General features: G+C 41.9%; 1 protein-coding gene across 1 annotated transcript in view; it reads left to right on the top strand.

The window, feature by feature from the left end:
- LOC311257598 (neuronal acetylcholine receptor subunit alpha-7-like) overlaps nucleotides 1-8,246 on the top strand; it is a 23,093-nt gene extending 14,847 nt beyond the window's left edge. Inside the window, exons 4-8 of the mRNA XM_084353320.1 lie at nucleotides 613-860; nucleotides 2,157-2,351; nucleotides 2,971-3,057; nucleotides 5,867-5,976; nucleotides 6,589-8,246. Of these exons, the coding sequence (XP_084209446.1) occupies nucleotides 613-860; nucleotides 2,157-2,351; nucleotides 2,971-3,057; nucleotides 5,867-5,976; nucleotides 6,589-7,209 (1,261 nt within the window). The 3' untranslated portion in view covers nucleotides 7,210-8,246. The remainder of the gene's footprint in view (nucleotides 1-612; nucleotides 861-2,156; nucleotides 2,352-2,970; nucleotides 3,058-5,866; nucleotides 5,977-6,588) is intronic.
- The last annotated feature ends 11,336 nt before the right edge of the window (nucleotides 8,247-19,582 follow it).

Raw genomic sequence — 19,582 nt, forward strand, 5'->3', positions numbered from 1 at the left:
GCTGTCCACAACTTTACTGTTTTTGTTCACTTTCACTGCTCTCATTATGAGTTTTGGCCCACAGTAGGCTCTAAAAAACATGCACACAATCTTTTGTGTGCATAGTATTGTGTCTTTATAACTGCTGGATGTGTAAACAACATACTGATGGCCAACAGGTTTGCTGTACCGCCTTAAAAGGTGATGATAATTGTTTCCGCTGCTCCCAAGTGGCCGAGAAAATCACTTACTGCAGGTTTCAACATGCAAATCGGTTGCTGTTCTTCAAATTAATGTCCTCTCCCTCGAACTAAATACTTTTTTTATCCCCTAATTTGTCTTGTTGATTGGAGCAAACAAGCGAAGATAACAAAATTGCCCTCCTGTGACTCGTTCATCACAGTTTACGTTCATTCACAAGGTTTATTATATTACGAGTCTTCATCTCTCTGTGATGGTACAAATTGACAAAACCCATTTCGAAGTAATTGCCAGCTTGTGGTTTCAGAGCATGATGTCAAAAACAATTAAAAAGGCAATTAAGAGATTTTAGCTTGCCAGAGCTTTGTCTCACAGCAAGAGGATGAAATGTTGTGAACACACAAGCATGGCTCTCTGTTACTCTCTCCTCAGTGCGGACGAGCGGTTCGACGCCACCTTCCACACCAACGTTCTGGTGAATGCTTCAGGTTACTGCCAGTACATCCCCCCTGGCATCTTGAAGAGCACCTGCTACATCGACGTGCGCTGGTTCCCCTTCGATGTGCAAAAGTGTGACCTGAAGTTTGGCTCCTGGACGCACAACGGCTGGCTGCTGGACCTCCAGATGCTGGATGTGGACACATCCACCTACATACCCAACGGGGAGTGGGACCTTGTCGGTAAGCTAGACGCACTGTTAGTATATTATAACATAAAACCAGTTTCTCTAGTTGTCTCCTAAAATGTCTCTATCTTAGTCCTGAGACTAAATGAAAACAGCCAACAATATCTGTATTTGGATACTCAATAGATAGATTCCTAAAGTCGACGTAACTGAAGAAGACTCTACATTTGTGCTTCCCCCAAATGGATCAGGCCTTGCCAACTTCCTGTGTCCAAAATGGAGTCAAATACATAACTTTTATATAAATGATTTCACGACATCATTTGGATGGTTGTAGCTTAACGAACTGGAAAAGGGGAAGAATTTTTGGAAGACCTCCCAAGCGGCTTGCTTCCAGCTGGGACAGAGTAGCAGTGCCTGTGCCCCTGAGGTGACGGTTAGCTGGAAATGGGTGTCAGACAGCACCAGATGGCATGCAAGAGGAATGTTTGACACACTGGCAGGTGTGTCGCCAGGCCATATGTGAGAGAAGCACACCGCATCCCCAGAGTTGGAGTTCAAGGTGGGACAGTTCAGCTATCAGAAATACTAAATGATTCTGCTGAGTTTTCCTTCTTTGTCAGCTTGCTAAACATTCTTACTTGTAATATGAATATAACAATAAAGGCAAAGCAAGGTTCCCACTTTTCTAAATATTCATACTATTCTAACTTTTTTCCATTCATTCAAACCTGACGAGTGTCCCATTCATACAAATTAAACCCTTTACCCACTCTTATAACTCTCCATACTCCTTCAGCTGCTTCTCTATACAAATTCAAGCCAGCTATGCAGTTAAGCTCCCTAAATTTCCCTAAAAAAATGGATTGATAAAATATTTAATCTTCTTCTTCTCCTTCTTTTTCTTCTTCTTTTTCTTCTTCCCAGCCATCAGTTAAGCAATGCAGCTCGAGGCAATTAGTAAAGCAAGGTGGTTTAGCTCCCAGCTTGTAATATAGATCCATCAACCGCTTCCTACTTTTCCAGCTATTTCTACTCGTTTAGCTGCTACTTTAAAAAAATTTAAGCCAGCAATTCAGTTTAGCTTCAGCAAACTTTAACAAACCTTTAAATATTCCTCATCTTTTATAGATGATTGGTGATTTTCAAATTTTATAGCCAGCAATGCAGTTTAGCATCAGCTTTTCAACATCCAGCATTCACATCGCAATTTCTTCAGGAATTGCCTTCTGTAGTTAGTCAGGTGGTTTTCTTAGTTTACATGCATTGCTCATTATATTTAAATCATCAACTTGAATAACTTTGTTGTCTACATTTCCACCCGACCTGTATGTGTTTGCCTCTTTCTCAGGTGTGCCGGCCAAGCGTAATGAGCTGTATTATGACTGCTGTAAGGAGCCGTATCCTGATGTGACATTCACAGTCACCATGCGACGCAGGACGTTATATTATGGCCTCAATTTGCTCATTCCCTGTGTGCTGATCTCTGGCTTGGCCCTGCTGGTCTTCTTGTTACCTGCGGACTCTGGGGAAAAGATTTCTCTGGGTGAGGAGGGCTTAAAAACACATCAACACACATATTGCTCTACAAAACACTAAAAAAATTGTGTAGATTTCTGTATAGTTTTTAAGGAAAAGATAAGTAAAATAATCAAAACTATCAGGAATGTCAAATATTAGTTTGACGGTGTTCAAGCTTACACAAATACATTCACAACTGTACACTAATACATAAACACATCAAAGCATATTTACATGTGTGTGCCTGCATATTTGTCTACAAACATGTCCTTATGAATCATACAGTGAGCCGTGAATACATGCATGTCAAATCACCTTGTGAATAATTGAATTTCAAAATAAGAGTCTTGCCATGAATTCCATTTTGGAGCTCTATCAGTGCCGGTGAGTTTTGATGAATTGCCGTCTGTGGATGAGCAGTCACATGTTGCATAGTCAGAGAGTTTGAGGGATTTCTGGAGCTGTAACCTACCTTGGACACGTCAGAGGAGCCAGCAGCTGATAAATGGTTGCAGTCACGAGAACATAACTGATTACATACATAAGTAATTACTGGACTGATTTCATACACCAGTGACCCTGATCACATCATTATGTATAAGCTCATGTTCTCTCTCTCTCTCTCTCTCTCTCTCTGTCTCAAGGCATCACTGTGCTCCTTTCGCTAACTGTCTTCATGCTCCTGGTAGCAGAGATCATGCCTGCCACGTCCGACTCTGTTCCTCTCATCGGTGGGTTACACTCATGCGTGTTTGTGTTGACGTGTTATTTTAAATGTGCACGAGTGTAGAAATGCCAGGACGGACACGTTTTTTTTTTTAAGGGAAGCAACTTATCTCACCGCACAATCTGATATCGACCATTTATTGTTGTTCCTTCAACACCAAAATTAAACGTTGCCTAAGGACGATCACTGTAACACGGTGATATCAGATAAGCCACATCTCCAGGAGCTTTATCTGATACTGTACTTTCCTCTTGTGCAAAGGAGAAGAGGTTCCTTATAAAACTAAGGTGACGATCGATTCCATCTATCAGCATTACTGACCACTCCACAGTTACAGCTTAACTGTCCCTCTGAGTATTTCTTGCACTTCCAGTAAACACCAGTAATATAAAACAGGCATTACTTATTGAGCGTTTTTAGTGTAGGAACTGCTTGACCTCTCTATTTACTGTACAGTCCCCTGAAAAAATAATAAATAAATAAGAACCCACATCGCTGTGTGGCTGGACTTTGGCTTGAGTAGCCTGAGGGCGTCTATACATCATTCACGGTGCTCCTGGAGTAAATTTGGTGGCCAGAACTAAAGCTGTCAGCACCATTAATAGGCTGTGAAATGTCTGATTCTCCGCTGGGGAGGCGAGAAAGGAAGAGGAGGATAGAAGAAGAAATAATGGATGAGGGGAGGGAGAGGCCAAGGGCTAAAGTTGTCAGAGAGAAAGACTTCAAAGGTTTTCTGGAGCAAGTGAAGAGGCGGACTTGTTAACGGGGTTAACACTTGTAATTCATCACTGAGCACTCGCCAGGCCAAGAAGATATATGTCCTGTATGTGTGTATTTGTGTGTTTACATGCTCTGAATTATAACTGCAATCCTGTGTGTACTGTGTGATATCAGCTTCACTCGCTCAAAGTGAAATATATTGTACGTATCAGCCGTACGTTACCTGTGTGTATCGATGTAAGTAATGTTTGGTCATCCTGAACGTGGCTGCCACTACATCAGTGCAATGATAACTGCCCTCGGGGAGAAAAGCTTGATAAATGCTTCATCAGTAGCATGATTAAACTGTTATTTTTTATTTCCCTTGACCTCAACACAAGGCCAACCGGGACACGTTTAGTAGCCTTGTTAAAATGACTCATGTCCCTTTACAACACAGTGGCCGAATGCTGATATGAGTTATTGTAGCTGCTTGAACGCGACTGTAAATATATAAAACAAGGCCTGCCAGAATCAGGCCATATGTCTTTTATCATCAGCCCTTTATCACCAAATGAGAACTGCTCATTTCATTTGGGTTAATTTAGTTAGGCCTTTCTTATCTGGTTCAAGACCATTTGGCTCGGTTCATTTTAATTTTAATTCATTTTTAAATTAGTTCAGCCCTGATCATCAATGTGGTTCATGACTGAATGTCCCAGCATGTTTTGACATCTTCAGGCAGTTTTCTTGTGACTCTTCCTCTTCCATAAAGAAAGCCTGAGTGAGCTGTGGCCGACCGTAAAGCAGTCAGGACTCTCTCTGTAACACATCCTTTGACACCATTTTCTGTTTCTTACCTCGTCTCTCTCCTCAACTCTACATTTTATTATTTTCTGCTTCACCTCTCTTCTGATCCATCTCCTCTTGCATAAAGGATAAGTTCACCCAAAATGAAAATTCAATCATTAATATCTTCTCACCCCCATGCCAGTGGAAAGTCAGGTGAAGTTTTGTACAGTAGTCCACAGAATATTTCATTGCTTTTCTTCACAGCAAAGCAGCACTCTCCTAGACAACTGAAGTAGACGAGGACCTGTTTTAAATGTAAAAGCGTAACGTCTTTTCAAATCAGTTTGGCATCTCAGGGCTTCCAGACATTTGGATTACGCCAGATGGGCAGTATGGAGCCATTTCATGTTTCTTTTCGGTTATTTTTTGACGTTTTAAAAAAAGTCCCCATCTACTTAAGTTGTTCAGGAGAATGCTGTTTTGTTGTGAAGCCCAAAAAATGTTTTGTGTGCTGCGAAACTTCACCTGACTTTCGGGTGAACTGTTCCCTTAAACACATCCTTGAACACCATTTTCTGTTCTTATTTCTCACCTCATCTCTCTCTTCAACTCTACATTTTTATCATTTTCTGCTTCACCTCTTTTCTGATCCATCTCCTCTTGCTTAAGCACCCCCTCCCTATTTCCCTCCATCTTTTCTTTTATGATCCCAACAAATAAGGTTAGAACAGCTGACTTCATGAGGTCACAAGAAGTTTGACTTTGCTGGCACTGCAGTAGCTGTAGTTGAGTTTAGCTTTTCTTTGTTCAAAGTCACTCGGAAGAAAGAGAAAGGAGGGCAGGCCCTCAGTTATACTTTATATATGCGTGTGTGTGTGTGTGTGTGTTGAATAGTGTTAATGCTCCCCCTCCTCTCTTTACTGTTCCCCCTTGTGGGTGAAAACATCCCTCCAGAACCAGCACTAATCTCTCTCTCTATATCCCCTGCTGTTTTTTAGTTTGTTTACCCCTATTCTCTGTTTTATCACAATTTTTGCACAGATTTTATTTCTCCTGTTGGAGTGCAAGTGTACATCTTCTCCCCTTGGCAATTTAACCTCTTGCACAGACTGATCAGACTCGCTTTCCTTTCATGTTAGGGTGTGAAATCAACCCATTTTGGGAATTAATTTAAGCTGAATGTTTTTCACCTGTAAGTAGATGTTTATTAAATGCGACAATGGGGTAGTTAAAGAGGGGTTCAAAAGGTAAAAACATTCCAACAAGTCATAAAATGCAAAAAACTAAAAGCATGTTAACATTGTTTGTTGTGTTCTCTGCAGCCCAGTACTTCGCCAGCACCATGATGATTGTGGGGATGTCTGTGGTGGTGACAGTTATAGTCCTGCAGTTTCACCATCATGACCCTCATGGAGGCAAGATGCCCAAGTGGGTAAGTGACTTATTTAAGTAACATTTCCTTCCTGATAACAATTTTAGTACTTGTACATCAAGTATCAGCACATCAAAGACAACATCCCAGCCAGCCTGGACCCACACCAGTATGCATTCGCCATGAGCCAACAGATCTACAGACGATGCCATATCCACTGCCCTCCACTCAGTCTTCACACACCTTGAGAATAACAACAGCGTTACCAGAATGCTGCTTGTTGAGTACAGCTCAGCAACACAACACAATCTCACCAATAGAACTGATTGGAAAACTTAACAGTCTGGGCTCGAGTACCACACTGCAATTTGATATTGGACGTCTCACAAACAGACCCCAGATACTTTTTACGGAGCCAAATTCTGGTAAACTTTTACAGAAGGGCAATAGAAAGCATCTGGTGAAGTGAGATGTCTGCACAGAGCCCAAAGGAAACTAAAATACAGCACCCATCCCCAGCCACAGTCTGTTCACCCTGCTGCCATCTGGCAAAAGATACATAAGTATCTGCTGCCATATGTTGCCATACGTAACATTTAGCACAAATGCCTATGTTTGTATGAATGTGTTTTTGTGAGTGCTGCTCCACTGACACTACCTCTCTCCATTCAGGTTCGTGTGGTTCTGTTGAACTGGTGTGCCTGGTTTCTCCGTATGAAACAACCTGGCGATGAGCGCAAGCGGCCCGGTTACAAGTACCGTCACACCACCCAGCACCACTCAAGCACCAGCTCCATAGAGATGGGCAACCTGCCAAGCCTCAGTGTTCCCCTCTCTCAGACTTCCTGTCCACCCTGCCCCACAGGCACCTCCAACGGTTCCATGAGCCTCTACTTCGGCAACTACCACCCCATAGAGAGCTCACACTGTCCACCTTCTAGCGACTCCGGGGTAGCACTAGGGGGACGTGCCCGCGGCTCCCTCAGTGATGAGGCTGAGCCACCTGGAGGAGTTGGCAGTGTTGGAGGCCTGGGGATGGGAGTTGGAGGGGGTATGGGCATCAGCGTCCCCCCACCAGAGATCCAGCGCATCTTGGAGGAGGTGTCATACATAGCCCAGCGGTTCCGGGACCAGGACGAGGCTGAGGCCATCTGCAGCGAGTGGAAGTTTGCAGCAGCGGTGGTGGACCGGCTGTGCCTGGTGGCCTTCTCTCTCTTCTCCATCATTTGCACCTTCACCATCCTCATGTCAGCACCCAATTTCATAGAGGCTGTTTCAAAGGACTTCACATAGCTGGTTACAGCAGCAGGAGGGAGATTAGGGATAAAGAAGAGAAAGTGGATGGGGGGAAAGAAACAGTTAAGAGGGCAGTATGTGGTCCCCAACCTACAGTTTGGGCAACGTATTGGAAAGGAGGTGAGCCACTTAGTGTTTTATGAGACACATTGTAAATAAAGCCCTGCAGCTCTCCCAAGCTGTTGAATCATGTAGTCAATCATGAAACACAGTACTCATGGAAAAAAAAAAGTAATTTGAAAGACGCCTCATTATGTTGCATTAGATCATTCGAAATAAAACATACATTCATGTCCTGCTGTGTCTTGTCTTAAAGAGACAAATTGTTCACATCTAGAAGAGGGAAAGAAGGTTGGGACTCACTGGGGCAATAAAGAGAGCACTGCATAGGTTTTCTTTTTACATATCGAATAAGATAACAATAGCAGGGAAATAATGTGGCTGCAAATGTCTCTTTACCCTGAAACAGTGTAAATATCATTGTATTATCTGCACTTTTCATTAAAAAACCAGCACCACGGTCCACCTCACTGCTTCTGTAGTTCATTTCAATCATCCTAACTATTGTTGTCCTGTAATTTATGTGCAAACAAGTCAGTCTGGGCTCATACACCAAGTGTTCACGTTCTGAACTGTTGATAAGGAAGTAAAACATTTTTTCTGATGATGTACCATCACTGTAATGATGTTTGGTTAGTGACTAGAATGAGATGTTTCACTGTGAATTCTATCATCTTTGCTTTTGTTTTAGATCAACAGAGCAATTGACACAAGTTTAGGATCATTTTTCACTTTGTCTCACCTGTTTCATTTTAGCTGAGTCTGTAACATAATAACAATAACAGTTTGGGACAGTGTAAATATGAAACATCAAGGATATTGTATCAAAAAGCTCCATGTTGACTTGTTTGTACTGGCGTCGGCCAGTTACAGAAAATGCACAGATGTCGTTGTTAAACGCTGTATTTTGAAGTGTACAGTGTGTTGATTTAACTGTTGGAAATGTAAAAATCCAAATATTCATGTACCCCCCCCCCAAAAAAAATAGCAGGGATTTGTACTTGTTGGACTTCACTGTACATATGTGGTCACTGAAGATGAGGAGGGATGTGACTTTTGAACCTCTGACACCACAGACTTTGGTGGCTCGAGGCTGGACAGCAGGAGGAAAACTTCACCACCCCACCCCGCCCCCTTATCACTGGAGAATATACTGTAGATTAATAAAAGGCCCCGGTGTCAGTACGTTTCGTCTGTGTTTTGTAGAAGGAGCCAAGTGACTGATTCACACAACAAAGTTGTTTAGTGTTGAGTTCCACCTCCACCTCCCAGCCACCTCTCTGTTGTAGCTACAGTCATTGGTCTCTTCATCTGTTATTCCAAGTGTGAGTTTTTCGCTCTCTATGTCAATAAAAGTTTATTTATTCTCTGTATAACAGGCTCTGATACATCTGTGGGGAGAGAATGTGGAGGGAGGGAGCTACTTGAGTACAATAACGACTAAGCTTTGTGGGTGCACTCTGATGAATAGATTAAAAATAAAGTATGCTCTGTTGTGGTATTCACAGCATTATGCCAAATACAAAAAAAAGCTGCTACCTCTTCTTCGAATTTTCTCCGTGCAGCTGCAGGGTTTAAACAAATCAAGACTTTTACGTAACTTACTGGGCAAAACACCAACAAGTCTGTTAAACTCTGCAAGTTCAGTCGGAGTTTATGCTGCTTTTATGACAAGATGCCAAATTGAAAATAAAGAAATCTGACAGTTGTCCTGAAGTGAAAAATTATAAGGCTCACATGAAAGAAAATAGGATTAAATCATCTAACTGGTTGCGAAACAGTTGCAATAACAGCATGAATGTCAGCACCAGTGTCCTCGCCGATTATTAGGAGACTGATGAGACAATAAAGTGTCTGGTGTTTGTGTCACACAGGACTTGAAATATCCAGCGTCGATCACAGTGATATATTCACAGTGCCATCATGTTAATGAGACAGGATGCGTTAACCTTGATAGGAAGACAAAAAAGTCAAATTCAAGTAGAAGTCATCTGCCTGAGTTTCATTTCGGACAGGTCAAACAATCTGGTCAGGTTTACTTATGATGCAGAAATTCCCCTCATTTCAGTAATTATCTAATTTTCTTAGATTGCGGTGGAAAAATGTCTTTGGTCTCAGATAAGGAAGGGAAATAAAATATTGAATGGGGAGAGGAAATCAAATAGAAATCTGAGCCGCAATATGCCAAAAATGCTTGCACGATGAAGAATGTGGGGCATGTTTTCCTTCTGTGGTCTTGGAAATATGCTCTGGTTTCTTTTTTTTTTGTGGCCAACAAAGGCTTTCTCTCAACTTCCTATTGTTTGATGTTTTGTGGATGAACTCCAACCAACAAGAGAGAGCCCACATTTGAGTGGTTGCTGCAATTATTCTTTTAAGAGACTTCGAGTTTTATTTCAGTAAGACTGAAGAATCGAGGACAATCAAAAGCCTCCAAGCATCGGCTTTGTCATCGCGTATGCCTCTGAACTCAATTACTCAACATTTTACTGAAAACTACCAACTGGAATTTGACAGTCCATGACTTTGGCGTCATCTTGTGTCCCGTAGTTACAGTAATTTGCACAGTTAAACGATAGTTAATGTCCGGTATCCAGGTTTGAGTGAGAAATGTGTAAGCAAATATCTCAGATACAATTAGACCGAGCAAGGACAACAGCTTTACTTTACAATTGTGGGATTTATTTTAAATCGACAAATACTAAATTAACATTCTGGTTAACATGCAAAGACTGAAAACACCAGCCAGACATTATAATACAATGATGACAATGATGTGATAATTCTGTTATATTATTTCAGATGAACATTGTGAAAGCAGTCATTTTGAAACTTTACTTGTGTAGCGTTATACTGGTCTGTTTAAATCGTAAGAGAGAGAGACGGACTGGATTTAATGGTAGCAACCAGTCAGTAGGCTATACGTAAAGGATGTTACATAACTGAGGATAAACAGAGAATCCCAGCTACAAGGATAGATTTAGTTAATGACAGAGATGGGAAGTTCATGATGAAGACTGAGCCTTGCCGGTCCATATGCTCAAGTGTGTGTGCGCACGTGTGTGTGTGTGTGTGTGTGTGTGTGGGTATACCTAGTGCCCAAAGGCTCTCAAGGCATTTTGGCTAAAAGACAAACAGCCTCTCTCTTTACAATGTGTTAAAGGTTAATCCCTCTCTCTCTGTGTTTCTGCAAGACAGCTCCTCCTCTGTTTTCTTTCTGCTTAACTTAGCTACACCCTTGAGGTTTTGGAGTGTGTGTGAGCATTTGTGCATGTGTGTGTGCAGAACAACAGTAAGTGTAAGTGTCTATGCACTGAAGATTATATACTGGAGTCAAAAGTGAGGGCTTTGTAAAAGGGTGGACCGTACGAAACTTAAAAGAAGTTGAACGGTGAGATATGGACAAGCAGGATGCCGTCAAATTTTGCAGGATTACTCAAAGTACAGATGTAAATTTGTTTTGTTGTAACTGCACTCTGTGTTCAGGATTTAAGGAAATGTGTTTCAAATAATGCATACACACAAGTATTTGGCAATAGTACAGTGCAGCTAAACATAAAGCATTTTCCAAATTACTGAGGCAATACAGGCACCCCAAACTAATAACTCCATTAAACTTTATTAAAACATCCTTACTGAAAAAAATACCTGTTAATCAAGCTCAAAATGTTCATTACTTCTAAGACAGTTGCCTTCATTATTGTTGTTGGAACAAACAAAGTGGAAGGACGTCAGCTTCGTCTCGGTACACTTAAAAAAAATAACCATCACCGCAGGCAGGAGGAGTCATGGACGGCTAAAATGCCCAGCAGCCACAACCTAAAAGGAGCAGGAAGCACACCCAAACACAGTCAAACTCAACTCCCACCGGCAAAATCCTGACCTTGTGAACTGCTCCAACCTTTAACTGGCTTTAGACTGAATCACTGTGTATAACTGCACAAAGTCTGATCAAACTGGACGGACAAACATGTTTCATATCTGGATGTTTTCCAAAGACACTACATGCAGTCTTGTTCTTGTGACTGACCCAAAGGTTAGTGAAACTTTACAGGCCTCAGAATTATGAAATGTTAAGCTGTAGTTAATACATTAAAATGTGCTATGTCTGCACAGACATTGACAGTTTGTCTGGACCAGGACCTTGGATCACAGGGCAGTCACCATGGGCCTTAACTGGATTTGGCAGCCTGTTCTGAGAGTGAACATGGCTGGACCCTGAACTGGGACTGAACGCAGCGTCCAAGATCGACAGAGGTCAGTTTGACAACAGAGGATACGGTACAGAGGTGATTTACAGCAGCTCTGACAATGACTTTGACTTTGGGGATGACAAGACATGGCAGGCGGGGATATTTTCACATCGTACTCACATTGATTTATTTAAACTAAACCAGAGGTGATGTGGAAAGACAAACCAAGACTTTTGGTGGTCTGATTAATCAACAATATAATGCAGCAACTGCTAGATTGTGTTTTTTTTTTTTAAATGTAAAATAATGTATAACATTGACTCTGCATGACTGTAGCAAACCTGAACACAATGGTGTCTGTCATGGGGGAAAAGTCAAATATATTTAACCTTGTAATTATTGAGTGATGTGGGGAATACACAGTAGACACTCACCACATTATACAAAGTTTAATTAGATACCTGTTCGTCCTTATTTTCCTCTGAGACATATGTGTGAATTTCATCAGGGATCAGAGCACAACAGTGGTGAGAAGGTAGAGGCTCAATGACCAGAGGACTAAAACGTAACATACATAGTCAAATACACACCACATGACACAAACATCACATCGATCTCCACATCATAAGCAGTTTTATAAAATGGTAAAAGGTATTTTTATTTTAATTATACAGTTTGTAAATATAAGTATTCTTTTCCAGGTTGAGGCAGTGGAGGACTTGGACGGTACGGGTAAAGTAATGAAACAAAGTACAGAACAATGCAGAAAATGATCTATCTCTCCTGTAAACAAATACAAGTAGCTTCATTTTCCTCCAGAAAGGGTTTTCCCCTGGTCTTCAGAATTTGGGGACTTTTTCCCCTCCCCCACATGCCACATGTCTTATATTATGTCTCACATTATGAAAATTAGATAACAGTCTTGGGGAAAACAAACCATCGGAACAGATGCGTGAACCCAAATCTCATCAACACCGCCTGGTATACATCCCAACCCCCCTGTGAGGAAGCTCAGCTCAGCTGCCAGACTGTGCTTGAAATATTCAGCCAGACCTCCCCAGTCAAGAAGCTCCTGAGATGACAACATGTAAACAAGTTTTGTTGTGGTTGCTGGTGTGTTTGTTATGTTGTTGTTGTTTTATGTCAGGCCAGCAACAGGAGGCTCTGATGTGTGGATTTGGTGGCCTAGATCCCAAAAAAAAAGTCAATACAAATAGGTACCAACTGACTTCACGCCTAAACACATTCTGGAGGAACAATTTTGGCTCTGACACTTTGTCCCATTCACTTTGCAAGCCTGCCTCTAACCTAACCCTAACCCTAGAGCCTCCAAGACTGCGAGTCTGAATATCTCACATACACACATGCAACACTGCAGCCGCACATAAACACAAATATGCCTGTACATGGCCAACATAAACACACTCACACACACGGTGCACGGCGGGGGCCTGAGCGAGAGCAGATTGCATGTTCAGAGAGTGTCAAACGGTCGGACTGCTGAGCTCAGCGTGCAGCTGATGTATACTTCGCAGGGAATCAAAAAGTTATGAACCAAAACAAAGATGCTTTCCTTTTCTTCCGGGAAAACGGATTACAATCTAATCTGTGAAGGTAAATTATTTTGAAATCCAAATCACAAACCGGTCAAGGGAGGGTGAAGTGAGGAAAGGGAAAGTAATGAAATCTATGAAAAAGTTATGGGTTGAGGCTCAATCTTATTACCATCCAATATGCCACTGACCTCTGCCTGCTGAACTGCTGGCCCAGCATTATTAGTTAAAAGAAAAATGAAGCTCTCGCAGTGCGTTTCTATGGGTGTCAGGAGGATTGTGGGTGTTTCGGTAGTCACGTGCTATTCCTTCTTTAACACAAACAGACACACGTCAGCCCCGCAGCAGAGATACTTGATGTCACCCCAGAGCCTTTCCCTCCTCTCTTGCTTTCACTTCACGTCTTCTCATTCCAGTCCCCATTAATTCACCCCTCCCACAATCCCCTGGGGGTCGGAGTTGAGAAACAACCCTGCTGGACGCTGCTGCCACACCAGATGATCATCTTCCTGCTCCTTGCCCTCCAAGTTGCCCAGCCACCTGTCTGGTGCTCAGGTCCAAACAGTCTCTCACCTTCACACACTCCCACTCCAAACAGTGTCTTGGTTAGATCACTTCCTGTTCTTTTCTATTCTGTTGCTCATTTGCATGCTTTAGTTTTTAGCCATGCTAGTGGCGTGGCTCTCTGGATGGCACTATCAGCCTGCCTCTTTGGTTCAGACTGAAATAGTCAACTATTAGAGTAATTGGTGTGAAAATTGTACAGATATTAAAAATCCAAAGAAAAACTCCAAGACACTCTTTGAAACTATTAAAAGGCTTTATCGCACTGCATGATGTTGACGCACCTGTTTCTGCATCATACCTTTGTCAGGGTCTATTGACGAAGGCTTGATGCTGGGACGCATTTCAAAGAGTTTAAAAGAGAGTCGGTCTTGTGATTTTGACGTCTTTATGTAGCCCCATACAAAGAGCACTTCATACTTACATTATTTGATCCCCTGACTTTGAATCAAGCGGATCCATGACTTAAACTTTGTTGTTTTAGATGAAGTAACTTGCCATGAATACGACATATGCTTATTTTTGAGCAATGCAGCCCTCTAGTGGCCATTGTGACTCATCCACCAGGAGCAAAGGAGGTAGTCAGGTGACGTTATTGATGATAGGTGATTGTACTGTATAACTATAACCACATATTCATTGTAACCCTGATAACGAAGATCTTCTAATCTTAAAATGTAAAATTTTGTTTCGACCCAAGCCATGATATTTCCTAACCACAGTGGCGGACTCAGGATGTTTGAGGTGCAGGGGCGAAATAAAATAAAAAGGGCACCAGCTGTATGCGGTGGGGCACCAGCATGCAGAAAGTCATGATACATTTATAGTAAAGAGAGGGCACTTAACCACGTTTTGTAAGGGCACCCTAGAGGGCAATTTATTATGTTTTATCTTTCATAAGGGCATCCAATTTTTTCGTCCACCAGTGCCAAACCATCTGAAGACTTTTGATCTTTAATTAACGCTCCAATCAGAAAATGTGTCTTCTTAAATAGTAGTCACAAACAACTTTGTTGTTTCATTTGGACGACCTGTTGTCATGAGGATAAAATGTAATTATTTTGGTGATCCAATAAGTTTTCATCTACTGCTACTACTGAGTAAAAAAAAGGGTTTATCCAATACTTTGGTTTACGACAAAATAAAATTAACGATATTACCGTCAGTTTTATCCGCATTTTGTGTCAACTAGCAAATGTTAGCATGCTAACAGGCTAAACTAAGCTAACAGGTTGTTAGCATTGTCACTGTGAATATACTAGAAAGCTTATCTAAGTACTTAATTTTCTGTCTGGCTGTATTATCTTATCTGTCTCTTTTTTCTTGTTCTATTTTCCTGTCTTTGCTGTGCTATTCCGCTTCAGTAATTCATTAGGCCATTATTTAATCAGTTTTATCGTGACACTTTCATTACTGTAATAAGCTGTGATTCATTTCTGTGGGTGTGAAAATAGGGACAGCCTGAATGCTAATGCGACGCATCGCCGAATGAGAGAGCAGCAGCAGCAGCAGGGATGGCTGGACAGGGAGTCCTGTCATCCATCAGTCTCGTCCTCACTCACACTGTATAGGATTCCTGACAGAGCAGAGCCCCTCTCTTTGCGCCAGAGGTCTGGATAACTGTTTACTTGGCTCCGTCTACAGGCTTGAACCAAAACATTAGTTTTATATGTGAGACGTGTAAATCCCCCCCGAAGAGATATGGCGGCAATTAAGTGAGTCAAATCATATTCATATTCATGGCACAGACAAACAAATGAGCCCAGCATTTGCAAATACGCACAATAGAGTGCCAAGTGATGTTCTTGCCAAGTTTCAAGGGCAACCACAGAGAAAGCAGACTCCTGAAATAGTTACGAGTATTACAACCTAGATCCAAGCATAATCCGAAACCTAAACACTGTGAAAACCTGGAAAAACAGAGCAAAATTAATCCTTTGAACTTTAGACAGGGAATGATGCCAAAACCAATCAGATCACAGCGATTAAACAACCTTCTATATTGTAGTTATTAGTTCCAGTGTGCTCAGGAGCCCAGGGGACAGGCTGCGGGTCGTGCTGTTTAATGGCCTGACAGGACAGGAACTGAAGTGCTTTTTGATGGTGAAATATAACATTCTTTAAAAAAGAAAGAAAAAAACTGCAGGGAACATAATTCAGTTCACAGACAGCCATAAATGCTGAAGCAAACATGACGAACATATACTGCACAAATCCTACGAGAACAGGACACATAAACAAATGAAAACAGTACAAGCATGAATCTCTTTTTCAGCAGCAAAAATGAGATGATGCATGACCCATAATCCGCAGGCATGAAGTAATCTGAGTGAATGTGCATTTGGATTATCAGTCTGGAACAGTCTAATCTGAAACACTTCTCAAACTGGTTGACTGGGGGCTCATGAGAGAGCTTCGGCCATGCAGCCTCAGTGTTGTAAGGATGGTGAGCAGCAGAAGATGTCACTGAGCTGTGAGGGCCAGCTGGCAGGTGCGGGCGACTAGTTGCAAAGATTCAGAAAGATATTTTTCGCTGTAGCTTTTAAGCATTTTAAGTTAACTTGGTGGGTTATCATCCTGAGTTAACCTCTTCTTTTGGCAGACATCAGCCATGAAACTTGTTCCTCTTCTCATTGGCTGCTATTTAGAGATCCTTTGAGCTTCCTCCGCGAGTCAGCGTTGCTGTTATCACCATGATGCACTGTGTGACAGCTGCTATGGCAGATCTACCAGCACCCTGATCAGATTTAGGATGTGCAAATTGACTTTTCTGTTGTACCCTTGTACAGTATGTTTCCTTATGTTGCATCATCAACTGCACTAAAACATATATTAGTATATATCTGTGAAAATATCATGGTTATCTAGGTGATTAAATCTGTTTAGGGATGGCAATATTGGTCTGTCTGTTGTTCAGACTGAAAATATTCAAGATACAGTAAGTACTGAAAGGATTGCCATGAAATGTGGTCGGTCAGTACATCTACCAACATCTACTCCCAACGTACCAAAAGGATTGGCGCACAATTTTGTACAGACATAAATGGCTCCAAGGAAATGAATCCTAATGACCTCATATTTGATCCCCTGACCTTTTCTCTAGTGCCACCATGAGTCTGACATTTGTGTTTTTGAGTGAAATGCTTCAATAAGCATGAGAAAGATTGCTATGAACTTTGAAACTAACAGTCATGGTACCCTCAGAGTGGATTATGATAAATTTGGTGATCCATTAAATTTTCATCTTACATCAGGTCGACATATGAACAATAGCCAAAGCTACTGCCACTCTTACCTTGGCTGCACTTTGTGTTCAGTCCTAATTAGGTAGACATTATACCTGCTTAGCATTGGCTTGTTAGCATCGTCATTGTGAACATTGAGCATGCCAATGTCAGCATTAACTCAAAATGTTATATACTTGATGTCATGCGGCACCTGCAACGTTTCTCCTTCATGCATATTCATCAAGAATCGGTGAACTGTTTTCTAATGACGGCCTATTTTCAGAGCTGTGTTGATGTTTGCCCCCTGTGCTCTCTGTGTCACAGCTGTGTGACTGACTGCATGTTCTGTCTCCAATGCTGAGTCTGTTGGGATTAGACTCCCAGGACAAGTAGCCGCTCTGTTACATGTGAAATTTCATCAAACTAAATGAACGCAAATGACCTCAGCTGCAAATGCTCACAGAGCATATTCAGCCGACACACACACACGGACTGTGACCGACTACACACATTATCATAACAGTATGTGCATATGTAGACTTGCACACGCGCATGCTCACTCACATTCTGAACAGGAGAAGATAATGGTCCCTTCCTTGTGTCTGTCCATTTGCTAATGTCCCATATGCGCTTGCTTGCTTTGAATTCAGCCCTCGTGTCTGTCTGCATTCTCTTCAATGAGCCACAAAGTGCGAGAGCATCCCTTGTGTGTAAATAGAGCGTCTGATTTGAAGGCGAAAGCCATCCTAGAATAGAATTCCTCATATAATCAGTTTGTAACAGCCACTACACTTGACTTTATTTCTTAAGTCAGTGATTTTATTTCCCAGAATACATTTTCAACTTCGGCTCAAATGATGATTTAAATAACGAGGTGTCATATGTGCACACAATGACTGCAGGTGTACATCTAAATCTTCCTTTTTTAGGGCGTCATGTTTACTGTTCATTGTTGGATCAGTTGTGCCTGTACTGAAAATACAAGTGTAACAAAAAGGGCACAGTGACACAGTGTCTGAATTCATCTTGCTCTTTATGATATCAAAGTTTCCCCAGATTCTGAAAGAATAGTTGCACCTTGTATAAAATCAACATCACTGCTTCTAATCTAGTCAAATATTCCTATAATCTGCTCCCTCTGCTTGCCACTCAAACGCCTTCCTCGCCAACACACCTGGAATTCAAACTGTCAAAGTTGTCTCGTCTTATCTTGATTCCTCGATATCGCATCTCTGCTTACACCACACCATCAGTTTCGCACATCTTCCCCATTTAGCTCCCCTCCTCCGCGAGTGTGCAAGAATGGGAGATTTGTCTGACAACTTTCAAAGTTGTGTTGAATGAAAGTGGACGAGTTTGCCTGAACGCCCGGCGGAGGCATAAAAGATGCATCTCTCCATGCTTCTTATCTCTCCATGTGGCTTGCACTAGTTCTAACTGCGGGAAGTCTGGTGACTGTGCACAGACATAAAGATAACATCAAGCGAGTGCTTAGCGTATTCCAGGAATAATGTCAAATTTCTGTCAAACTGGTCAATTTATGAGGGCTGCTCAAGTCTGAAACCTGTTGCTGAGAGCCCCGGTTTCACACGGCGGCCATTTTCCCAGCTTGAATGTTGGGATAATGTAACGCTGCTGTGTTCCAGGTTGCTTACATTTAGTGTATTGATGTGTAGTGATATTTCCAAATGAATTTAGGCTTTCCCATCGTATCTTGTTACACAATAAACAGTAATGTTAGCTAGGATAGTGAGTGAATGCTAACGTTAGATGTAAATGGAAGCTAATGGGCTTCAACAAATATTATTTTACTTCAATTAAGACACGATGTCCCTCCAGATTTGCTCTATCCATTGTCTTTTCGTTTGTTGATAACCAGGAACAAAGCAGTACCACATTTGAGCTTCCCACCCTGAACATGATGTCGGAGGAAAATGGCCGCTGTCAGTCCAATCATTTTTCCACTTGACCCGTCACCTTACCTTTCTCATGTGTGCGTCATGACTTGTTTATCTGCCTCGGGAGAATGAAGACGTGAGCACAGAACCTCCCCAGAGTCCTCTTCCAGTTGTCAACAGGGATAAAATCTGATTGATTTGTCCATCATCGTACCGACAGACTACAATAAGAAACGGGTGAGAGCGTCCACCTGAATGCTGTTAACCTTATTTCATGTGATCTACAACCACAAGCAGAAGATGTCGAGAAGTATTCAAGTTTATTTTATTCTGTTCTGTTCTATCCTTGGCCTGAAGAGTTACAAGATGAGTGACGGGGCAGCCACAGACCATAAATTAGCCCTGTCTGGAGCCTGTGGTTACCTGTTAATACTAATAGGAGACATGGGGGTCAGAAGGGCTGGTGCTTAATGAGGAGCTGTAATACTACATGTGCAGGTCCCTGAGACATATGACCCTTCATCAGGGCGATGAGGACAGGACTGAACAGGAGAAGCCGTGGGAGGAAATGACCTTTACTGATGTCAATAGATTCACTTTCAAATGATTAAATATTGCATCTCGAGCTCTGTCAGAGGAATTTCATGGGAGTGTGTCTGTCTGAGGAGTCCACTGAAGTAAATATCCAGCTCGGATGACTTTCAGACTCTGGCTGACTTTCACATTGTCACACATGGTGTTTAATTTGTGATTCTTTGGAATGAATTCCGTCATTCACATGGATCTCTGTTCACAGTCAAACAAGTTTTCTCAAGTGTGAAATTCTGCTAAATATTCATGCGAGCCAGGTAGTTTTTCGATGCACACGAGAAAGA

The sequence above is a fragment of the Pagrus pagrus genome, assembly GCF_965226575.1.
Source record: "Pagrus pagrus genome assembly, chromosome: 5".
Taxonomy (NCBI): Eukaryota; Metazoa; Chordata; class Actinopteri; order Spariformes; family Sparidae; genus Pagrus; species Pagrus pagrus.